Source organism: Coccinella septempunctata, chromosome 8 (assembly GCF_907165205.1).
Source record: "Coccinella septempunctata chromosome 8, icCocSept1.1, whole genome shotgun sequence".
Classification (NCBI taxonomy): Eukaryota; Metazoa; Arthropoda; class Insecta; order Coleoptera; family Coccinellidae; genus Coccinella; species Coccinella septempunctata.
Window position 1 is genome coordinate 25,614,223 of NC_058196.1, and position 12,049 is coordinate 25,626,271.

At 35.4% G+C, this 12,049-nt stretch overlaps 2 protein-coding genes across 3 annotated transcripts in view; one reads left to right on the plus strand and one right to left on the minus strand.

Annotated features, from left to right (window-relative positions):
• Positions 1-12,049, plus strand: part of LOC123319318 — a 28,990-nt gene that overhangs the window by 15,077 nt on the left and 1,864 nt on the right. The window lies entirely within an intron of this gene.
• LOC123319319 lies at positions 122-5,742 on the minus strand. The gene is made up of 3 exons (XM_044906220.1): positions 5,321-5,742; positions 1,604-1,875; positions 122-704 (listed from the first exon to the last, which is right to left on the minus strand). Exons 1-3 carry the CDS (start codon positions 5,447-5,449, stop codon positions 494-496), a joined length of 612 nt encoding a protein of 203 aa, XP_044762155.1. The 5' UTR covers positions 5,450-5,742; the 3' UTR covers positions 122-493.

Sequence of the window (12,049 nt, forward strand, 5' to 3'; positions counted from 1 at the left end):
CTATTTCAGAGGATATATCTGAATCTAACAATTTCACTCATGATAATGGTCATTCTCTTCAATTCTTTTAATTATATACAACAAACTATATCCATATACACAGATAAAAAATATTCAAAAATAAAAGAAACAACTTTAATCTTCTATAATACTTTCTAAAATCTTTTCATAATTAGGTATTCACATTTATCTATTTACGTCATCACCAAATGACCTACACCTATTTTCTGGTAACATACGTCCAGTTATGCATGTTCATGGCTTGGTTCGCACACCATAGTCCTTTTTTTTTTCGTAGCACAGTGTTGTGAAATACTTGATTCAGTAATCAGTGAGTATTTCACATTGTATATTTTGCCATGATTCTCGTAGTTTTTTCAATAAGGTTTTTAATAGCGCAGCACTGTACAGTTTGTAATATACCAATGCAGACACGGTTTGGAAGCTCTAGGCAATATGTACGACGGTGCATAACTTCACTGCATTAATATTTTTAACAAGTGCAGTTATATCTAGCGAACCTTCTTCCCTCGTCCATACGATGTGTAAGAGTTATCACAACTATTAAAACACTAACAGCCAATATGAAGAAAAACATTCCGATGACGAGCCACACTATTCTTCTTCTTCGCATCTCTTTTCTGTAGTCCTCAGTGGCCGAGTAGCCTTCTTTGACCACCAATGCGTAGTCGGCTTTTTTAATTCTGCAGAAAAAGAAGCATTGTCAGTTTTTCCAGTAGACCAACCTTAAAAATTTGAGATATTCGGAAATAGTGCTGAATTTTTTCCAACTTTAACAAAAGTACTTGTCCATAGCTGGGCCATAACTACTCAGCTACTGTTAGCCAACATATTTTTCATATGAATAATTCGTATATACCCATTTTTGAAAATACAATAATGCTATTACGCCTAATACATCAACTGAATTGAACTATGCACATTTCACTCAGCTGTTGCTGCTGGAATATGCATAGTTGTTCAGATATTTATACTTTTGCATATGTAAAATTTCAACGCGCTATTTCCATCAAATTGATACGCAAATCCGAATGAATCCAAAATCCGATTTAATCTAAACCGTTTCCATAAGCTTCCACATCCGTTGAAATGGAAATGAATTTTATATTTCAGCAATTAACTTCCAAGCGTTTGTTTTCGACCCAACGATCTCATAAATATTTTCCTTGAATTTTGGGAAAATTCCGGTTCAATTATCCCTAATTTAATTCCAGCAGAACTGATACTCTCGTCTATTCATCCAGAAATAAACTGGGAATTAATAAAATTATATTTAATAACAGTATGGTTCGGCAGCTATGTGGGAACTTTCCGTGATGAAAATTAATTATTATTAATCTATTACGTTGCGATTGGTGACCAACAGTGTTCTTGTGTTCCTTTATGAAGATTGTCATCTCCAAATTATTTATTTAAATATTGTTTTTTACGTTACTTTCCATTATTTTCCATCGATGCATAATCAAGTGTTTAGTTGTGCAAAAAGTTATTAATTAGTTGACTTGTGAGTCAACTGGATCGAAGCCACTTTATTAAAACTACCCCTTCGAAAGTAGATCTACTTCAAGCCTTGTTTTCTCACCCTGATAAATGTGACCCTCTCCTTTCAACCCCGCAATAATACTTAGAGCCCCTTCTACTCCTCGTTGATACCACGCTGGGAGTCCTTTTGACCTGTGAGTTTCTTCTACTTGGACTTGGAGGAAAAGGGCCTCTGTCCAATATGGCGTCTGTGTCGTTGCAACTGTGTCGCCTCATACCGGGTGCGACTGGAACCGTCAGCGATTGCTTGATTGATAATGCACTTCGAAGAACCTCATCGTGTAGAGAGCGACGTGAAGAGTGTTCTGCATTCTGGAATTAATTTCATTATTGTGATAAAACTGAAAGTTTAACTCTTTGATGAACAGCGGTCACTTATTTATAGCGTTAGCCATGCTTATTTCGATGATTGCTTCAGAAATCAGAAAAATAATCCGAATCATAAATGGATCTAGCCTTAGGGCAGATGAATAATGAACGAAATTCACTCAGATAAATAACACCGGCTGATATAAATTCAACAAATGCTACGATATGAATCGAGCTAGCAAGCCACTATCACTCAAAGTATTACAGAAATAACATTTCGTCGACAAAGAGTAGATGCTGACCATGGTTTCGGAGTCATTTGACCTAGTCAGAGCAACACAACTCATACCTCGACGAAAATGAAACGAATTGATGGTCTTTTTATTCGATGCCAGTGTCAGTACTAGGTGGCATATATGGGAATGAGTAAAGATGGCATCCATTAACCTAACCCCTCAGATTTCAGAAATAATACTTAAATCTGGATAATCGAGAATGGAAGGGTTTTAATTTTTGGCAGCTCTTTGCTCCGGAAATCGTAATCGTAAAAGGATCTCGCTCTCTGGCACTAGCCATTTGTTAATGATCCTTTTTGTATTCTCCGGTTCTAAATAAGGACTGATTTGGATATAACACTGTGTTTCTTGATAGTAAATAAAAAATATGTAAAGGAACTCGTAAAACAAGTAGGGTGGATTTGCAGGCAGTAACAAGGTATATTTCCTGATATGGTAAGAATTCTTCAGTTTTTCCACGCATATACTCATATTGCTGTCTATGATCTCAAAAATTATAAGAGTTTTGGTGTATTTATAACTCTTTTTCGAGACTTGTATATCATTTATTTCAGAAATATGTTATTGTCGAGCCTATACCATTTTCTCTTCAACTATTTTTATTCTTTTCGTGAATTGGTTTGTTGATTTCTACATTTATGAAGAAATTGTTAATGGTGCAACTTTCTTTTTGAAAAATATACATATTTCATGTTGTGTCCAATAGTGAAGCTAGAATCTCGAATGAAAAGTTCATAACGAATTTGAGGAAAATATTATAATAACAATAATGAATAAAACGAATCAGATCTAACAACATCTATTATTATTCTATCAAGAAAATCATGAGCATGAGTAGAAATTTAAAAAATCGAAACTTAACCAATTCAGGTTCCAATAAGTATAATTTCTGTATTTTCAAATCTGAATGAAATCCAAATAATTAATTTTCCAATTAAATTTCGTAGCGAATTTATATATGTGATTAATAGTGTGCTGAGGAAGTTCCACATAGGAATGGCATTCCTATTCAACGGGTGTGAAGAATTCAAATAAGTTATTAATAACAATAATTTATTCTACTTGGTGGAACCATCTCTTTTAGAAAAAAATTAATTATATTTGGCAAGAAGTGGCTTTTTGAATTAGACTCAGGGGCAAACCCCAAAGAATATTACGGTCATTTCATTTAAAATATTGATTAGAAGCGCCGACAATGGACGAAAGGACATTTTTATTTGAAAGGACGTTAAATTAAATGATGAAATTTACATTTTCCGACAACTGTGTCAACTTTCAGAAAGGATGAAGGAGCTGAAATCAAAATTTCACCGATTATGAATTCATAATTTGAAATATTCCGTTGGAAGTTCGCTTTGTTGACGTATGTCTGATTTTATACCATTCGCAAGCGATGAAAATATATATGTTATCATTTCCACTATCATCGCTCAAAATTCGATTCAAATGATCAGAGATAAACACGGGAGTGAAAAAGCGCATTGAACGACAGATGGAATCAAAAATCAACTCTTCTCCAAACGTTTTAGCATCTTGAAGTAAATATTTAGGTCTCAACATTCAGAAATAAAACATATTAGCTTATATTGAAGTTCAAAAAGCCTATTATAAATTCAGAATTGTCGAGATGTTACAAATGGTTGAGGAAAACTTTCTGAAAACCTCGATTCAAAAAATATCCTTTCAAATATACGGATAAACTCAAGAGCGCCGGCAACGTTTGGGTTAGGAGCTATAAAACAAAAATCACTGCATTGAAATTTTCACATTTCATAACCAATTTTGAAGAGCGTTGAAATTCAAATGGGACGGAGATCAGTTCGTGAATTAATCAGTCTGGGAAATGTTTTTTCTCTGGCTCAAAAAGTCACAATATGACTAAGAAAAATTATTGGTGTTGATATGGAATATCTCTTGATCCAAGCTTCGATATGTTATTAAAGTGTTGAACTATGTAATATAGAAGGTGTAGAACTATAATTTCAGTCCGGATTGCCAAAATATACCTGATGGGATCCATCATCTATCACGACCAATCAGGGAGCTAGAATACTCTCCATTGATTGATTGAAGTGTGATGTGATATTCACAAGACAACTGAATACTTGCAGGTTGAGAGCTAATAACCTACATCATATATTATATTGAAGCCTTTTGAAGCTGAAAATTTGGATCTTTAGGCGTCTAACTAGAGCACTTACTAACTATAATTTTCTCATATTTCATTCCTCATTTTTCAACCCTTCAAATGAGTTCATAGTACTGAAGAACTGAGAGCTGGTTACTAGGCTACCGATGTTGTATACAAGATACATATATCATATTTCATCCAGTTATTCCAGCAAATTCATTTACGCTAGTGAAAATAATGAACCAAAATCAACATGTGTTTCAGACACTGTTAGTTGATCAGAGTATGAAATGCGCATTGATATTGCTTTACGCTTTATTTTCCTTCTGACTAGTGTGTTCTGAACAAATGACTCATAGAGAGACCATCAAAAAACTTCGCCACGTAAATGTAGTAAGGAATTTTAAAAGGGTTCTAATACAGATCCTTGTGGCACACCCATCGTCACAGTGAGTTATTAACGTGTTGTATGACTCTTAAATATGTATCGCAGGTAGTTAAGTCTGCTTTTGTTTAAAAAAGACCAAATACAAAGATCTTTTCGAGTCTGAACTGTCTGACTTAAGTATGTAAAATTTGGTTCCTTCTTTAAGGAAATGACTCATTGAATAATAGCCTCAGGACGAAGAAAATGGATGAATACACTTTCTATAAAAACTCGTCAATCGAATTTTAAATTACTTTTGGCTATATTGATGATAGCTCTTTGTAGTAGGATAGCGATACAAAGCAAACTTGGTATTATTGCAATTGAATGGAAATGTTGACATCTGAGAAGGATGATAGTATGATATAATATTATTGCTAGCGATTATTTTCCCTGTTCAAATGTCAGGCATTGCTCTTCAATCACTTATGTGTAAGTCTAAGCCAACTTCGCATTTAAATTCAACGACTACTCATTCCAATGTACCAATTTCTTATACTTTCGATTCCATAATAAGGAATGGTGACCACCTATTTTGAACTGCTTTGAAACCCAGGTAAATACAATTTTAAAGTACAAAAAACACCGACTAACCTTTGCGTACTGCAACGAGTCCTCCGCAGGGGAAACCTCCACGTAAGGCGTCGTGGTAATCTGCCTCTCCGTCACAGCATCCCTCTTCTTGGGGACGGCTCCTCTCCTGTTGTTCTCGTACAACTCCATAACCGAAAAACTTCACTAACGTTCAACGAACTGAAACTCGACCGACCAGTGTTTCCATTCCGCTTGGGAAATGGCTTTAAATATAATCTTGAAGTCTCGATTCAACATAAACACTTTTGATGCTGTTGCTTTAAATAAAATGGACCGAGCCGGAGTGTATGTATACCTGTACGCCGGTTTACATTTACGAGCGATGTTTCACGTTATCGATACAATTTCGAGTTTCGATTTCGTCTGGTTCATTTCGAACTGATGTCCCACACCCAGGTTGTATTGGCGAGCGAGTGGAAAATTTGGCGAGGGTAAGCTGTATCGCAATTTGGATTGCGTTTTCATTTCAATCATTTCACTGCTCCGTGCAGTGTTGTCACAAGTGTTTATTTATTGATTTAAACATTGAGAAGGGTCGAGGTAGAAAAACTATAAAACCAAGAAAATAAGGAATAATAGAAATATTAAAAAAGAAAGAGAAATTTTAGATACGGGAGAGTTGAACCCCTTTTCACCCTTTGCGTGAAGAAATCATCTCCGAATAGGTAACTATAGATAATAGTAGAGTCATGGTAAGATGAACATTTTGAGTACAGCAATTTGTTTTTTGGGAACCGAAAATTGGCTCATGTCTCCCTAACCCATGGGAGAGTTGAACAGGAGGCGAGAGAGACTTGACCATAAGTTTGTTTATCAGGAAAAAATTGAAAGAAAACAATTTCCAATGACCAACGATATTCTATGTCAAGCTTTTCATCATCAGATGAATCAGCGTATGAAATACATATTTTCTATTTCAGAGTCACTCTCACTTATTTCCGAGATGTTTTTTACTTTTTTGAACCTTTGTATAATTTTTATATCTTCTGCACTCCCTTTTAGCCTATTCAATAGATGTTTTCTTCAAACTTTTACAACTATTGTTTAAAAGGCTCATCGTTTGTAAACCAATATTAATCAATGAAAGCAATAAAACTAAATAGAACAAAGCACCTATTAAACTTTTCGGACAGTGTAACAAACAAAAATTATTCAATTTCTTACTTGCCTAACAACAAAATCACTTTCAACCCTCTCACTCCCGATCTGTTCCTATGGCGGCCAAAATGGAGCGCCACTAGTTGTGCCTTGCTACGAATATGTCGCAAACTATGTATTTGCGATACCGGTAGCGCGAAATTTGAATTGAAATATTTGAGGTGGTTCAAGTCTCCTACCGGAGCAAGTCCCCCAGACTCCCCCTACTAAAAAATATCGATAACAGGAGAAAAAAATTGGCGACACAGAAGGGGCTTCTTTAACTGAGGATGGTAGCCTATTCCAATCCTATTGGGAAGAAATTTCTGGCGTGGTGTCTTCCTGTAAGGTTTCTTCGATATCTTCAATGGATGGCCTCTCAGATTGTTGGAATTTAACTGGAACATGTCCTCACCAAAATGACCAGAATGAGGTCTCCCCTTTCAAGACGTTCGGCAAAGCTGCTAAATTCCAAATATACCCAATAGTTCTGCATGAGTTGGTCTTTGGTAGGTGCAGAATGAACTAATATCTTGCCTTGAACCTATTCAAGGGCATTTTGATCAAATCTGGTCTGACCAGAACCCCCGAAGGACTTTTCGATGAGAAAACTGATCTGCTTACCCCTTCCAACCACAGTTGCATTGCAATCCGACTAGGTGAGATCTGAATTGACTGTTACTCCAAGATCTAGCTGGCTAGTTACCGAAGTGCAGACAAACAGTCTGAGAATCCCGACTATGCTTGTTATAAGACTTATAGGAAGACAACTTTATAAATTTTGGACAGCGTCCTACGTGATTGACAGAGTTCCTATTTCGATTTAGAACTGCTTTGTTTCGTTACGTCGAACATAAGGATGTGGAAAACCCGATGCAAAAATAGAACCAGTGTTATAAATGGGGCCACTCTAGTTAGTATAAAGTTCATGACGGTGTTGACATTATTTCACATTAATTGGAGTGATTTAGTACAACCTGGATGATGTATTGTATGACGATACGTTAACTATACCTAATTACACGCATTAACAAGTCAAATTTGTGACATTTATCGTTGAATATAAGTTCGATTGACCAGCCAGACAAATTATGAACTAATGGCCGAGTGAATAATTACGAGTTTCAATGAGTTTGAACGATTATTATTATTCAGTGAGAACTTCACCTGTTCTCCTGATTTCTTCATTGTGATTTTCTAGTCGTTACCAATCAACACGAATTTGTTAATTTTTTATGTTTGACTGTTTGATCTGATCAATTCAGTGACCATATAGATTCTCCTTAATTCTTCAATTACTAGTGAGAGTTGAAACTAAAAAATATACCCAACAGGAGTAGAGTATCTCATTCACTAATTGCATCTTCTTGAATTCAGCTTATTGTCATTTGTCCGCTTGACAATAATATATATAATAATATATAGGGAGTCCGGGAGACTTGCTCACGTAGGAGACTTGAACCACCTCAAATAGTTGTTAGGAAGTAAGAAATTGAATAATTCTTGTTTGTTACACTGTCTGAAAAGTTTAATAGGTGCTTGGTTTTATTTAGTTTTATTGCTTTCATTGATTAATATTGTTTTACAAACGATGAGCTTTCTTAATAAAAGTTGTAAAAGTTTCAAGAAAACATAAGTTGAATAAACTAAAAGGGAGTGCAGGAAACTTGACCCATGATATGGTCGGGAGACATAATCAGTGGTCCAAGTTTCCCGCACTGAGCTTAGATAATAATTTGCTTCCAAAAAAAAAATTTAATAATAGAAATAAATATAAAAAATATACAAAGATTATAAAGTAGAAAATATCTCGGAAATAAGTGAGAGTGACTCTGAAATAGAAAATATGTATTTTAAACGCCGATACATCTGATGATGGAAAACCTTGACATAGGCAATCGTTGGTCATTGGAAATTGTTTTCTTTCAATGTTTTTCCTAATAAACAAACCTGTGGTCAAGTCTCTCTCGCCCCCTGTTCAAGTGGCTCAGAGTGAAAATGGGTTCAATTCTCCTAAACTACCCATATTTACCTACATGTGCTGAACTGAAACTTTTATTTCCAGCAGGAAATCCAAATGAACAAAGTTTTATTTATGAATAGGTTATAAATAACATCTGAAAGACTCGTCTGACTCCGAATTCATTCAAGGATTTCTTTCAAAGTTGGTTGCAATTCACCTTTTCGGAGTTTACAGACACGCCTTGATATAAATCAATATCAAAATTACATGCAAGGGTTACGGATATACTTGTTCAAGCGTGGTTGTATCCTTATTAATAGCCCATCATTATTTATAGCTTCCCGAACGGAGCCGTATGGAAATAAAAACGAATGTCATGCTCAATTTGGCAAAGGATTTCAGTCGTACGGAGATATTGCCAAATGATTCCCTATGATTTTTCTTCATTCAGTAGAATAAGTTGAAGATTGATTGAAGAAGCATTTGCTCAATTAACAACCCATGCAATCGTGACCCGAGCATCTTCGTGAAGAATATTTTGTTTTTTAAATATCCCAAGAAATTTCCAGATTGTTGATAAACGGCTATACAGAGTGAGTCTTTGGCTCGTACAATAAATATTTTAACAGTAGAATCTTTAGGTCAAAAGGAGCACTTTTTTTCCGATTCAGACATGATAAAAAGTTATAACCATTTTAAGTTTTCGTTATGAGCTGTGCCACCCCTGAGAAAACAAGATTACCTTCAGAATAACTAGCTTAATCTGTGACACTACATAACTGTCAAAAGTTCACAATTTTTCAAATTTCACACATACTTTTTAATTTTTGAACACTAAATTAATCTAAAACGCATTATACGAGAAAATATAAAGAATATTCTTTTTTTACAAAACATTCAAATATTCATTAGATAGCGTTCAACGTAGTTTCAAGAGTTAGGTTCTTTGAATTTTTGGTATTTTTATGGTACGTAATGGTAATAATGAGAAAACTGGAAGACGTGAGTGATATCTTGTATTCGAAAAAGATTCATCTAATGAATCAAAAACAATATTCCGAAACTCATTTCATTCGATGAAACCGTTCGTGAGATAAAAAACTAAAAATAACATTTTTCATGGTTTTATAACAGCCTGTATTTTTTGAACTGAGCCGATTCTGAAAAAATGGTCAAGGTAAAAAGTGTTTCTTTTGATCTCAAGAATCTACTGCTAAAATATTTGTACGAGTGAAAGACGCCCCCTGTATAATATACTTCCCTTATTTCATGCCTACTGTTTGAGGTTTTTTTCTACGATTCTAAGACTATTTCAACTGTTTAACAATTGATTACGTTATATCCTCTGAATTTTATTTCCGAATCTGATACCTAGCGTAACTATGTCATTTACAGAGCCGGATTGTACTTATTTTCTCCTATAGGCCGTTTATAATTATCCACCCTTCCGAACTCATACTTTGCATGATCCTTCAAAACGGTAATTCAGATTGAAGTATAAGATTTTAATTATTTTCCGGTGGACGAGACCCACTGGTCTCTACTGCAGTACCTTGATAGGGGAACAATCTGTTTTTAATTATTGAAGCTCCTGGTTTTCGAGCCAGTGTTGTTCCCATTTCATTTCCAATTAATTTGATGTGTTTTGCAATTTGTATAATGGATGAAACACTGTGAAAATTTGAAATGGATTACTATTTCTTCAAAAATAACCTCTTCGAAGGCTATTTTAGTGTACTCTTTGATTTTCTTCGAAATTTCCTAACAATAGGAAATTGAGAATTATAAGCATTCTTCAGGTACATGAGATTCATTAGAGCGTAGCAGAGCAATCAAATTTTTAGGTATTTTCCACACGATTCAGGTAAATAATGATAAGGTATATGAGTACCTATTTGCTCATACAGATACAGATACTTATACAGAATTAAAAAAATGTTACATCCGAAATTGAATGAAATTTTTCTGTACCGCGGTTTCCTAGCATCTTTGCACCATCAACGCCGAGTAGCAATATTAATAATTTCGAGATAGTCTAGTTATTTTCATACGTCAGGAGGATGTAAATAGAGGCCGAAACGTTTGTGTTAATATTTCATCGGGCATACTTTCAAAACAGATCCAATAAATCAAAATCCGGCATAATGTTTCGTCCGTTTTATTGAGTGTTTCTGATTCCATTCATCTGGAAACGTTGCTACGAAAATATTTTGACAGATTCGAATGTCGATTTTCATTTCCGCCGACCTCTTTATCGCCCTAATGCAGAAATTACGCGTTTCGAATTGATAGTTTCTGCGTGTTACACGATCAAATTAGTCGTTTTGTTGAATGTTAGAATCGATTTCTGGCTCCGTGAAAGTAAGCTATTTTTGTCCATTGTTTCTTATTAGAAATTATTGGAAATAATAAACCCTGGGAACCCAACATGCGAAGATCCTGACCTACTTGAAATTATCGTATTTGCATTCATTTTATCCTCTTCGAAGGACCATAATTGTTTGTTCTATGGAAATTAGACATCTGCAGATTAGAGCAAAATCAACTGCAATTGGAGCTAAGCTGTTTTTTGCTGTAAATTTTCGAGCATGAAATAAACGAAATATATTTTTTCAGCCTTGTCGTGTCGTTCGTTGAATATCTTTTTAAGGGCAAGGGATAGGAATTGGACTGAGACTGTATGAAAAGTTTAATAGGTGTTATTTAGTTTTATTGCTTTCATTGATTTAAATTGTTTTACAAAAGATGAGCCTTTTTGATAATACACTGCGCAAAAAAATTAACGCACATTATGGAAATCTCAAATTTATTCTACAACTGAAGGTGTTCTCAATGGTAATTATTTTTATCAGAATTATGCAGAATTATTGACCCAAGAGGAATGTGCCCAAGCTGTAGTTTTGCGAGAAGAAGGGTGGACATACACAAGAATTGCAGAAAGGTTTGGAGTTTCCCATACAAGTGTGTCCAGAATGTTGCAGCGATTCAGGAAGACAGGTATAAATGTTCGAAGACCAGGACAGGGTAGACCACGGGTAACAACTGCCATTCAAGAACGTTACTTGAGAGTTTCTTCGTTGAGACAACGGTTTGCAACCGCTCGCCTCCTTCAAATTCAGCTTAAGCAAACTCATGAGGTGCAAATTAGCACTCAGACAATAAGAAATCGCCTCAGATAATATGATTTAAGGCCTAGTGTCGCGGCAAGAGGCCCAGCTCTTACCCCAGCCCGTCGAAGGGCGCGTTTGGATTTTGCGAGAGAGCATATCCATTGGGAAGAGGCCGATTGGGAAAGAGTTCTCTTCACAGATGAGTCTAGATTCTGCCTCTACCATTGTGATCGACGTTCCCTTGTATACAGACGTACACATGAAAGATATGCTCAGTGAAATTTCCTGAATACTACTGGTTACGGGGGGATCGATTATGGTATGGGGTGGAATATCTTTGATTGCTCGCACAGACCTAGTGGTCGTTGATAATGGAGCTATGAATGCTGATAAGTATATAAGGAACATTCTTGAAGAGCATGTAGTGCCATTTGCCCCATACATTGGTGAAAATTTCATTTTTATGGACGATAATGCCAGACCCCATCGTGCGCGCATCGTTCAGTACCTTGAAGAGGT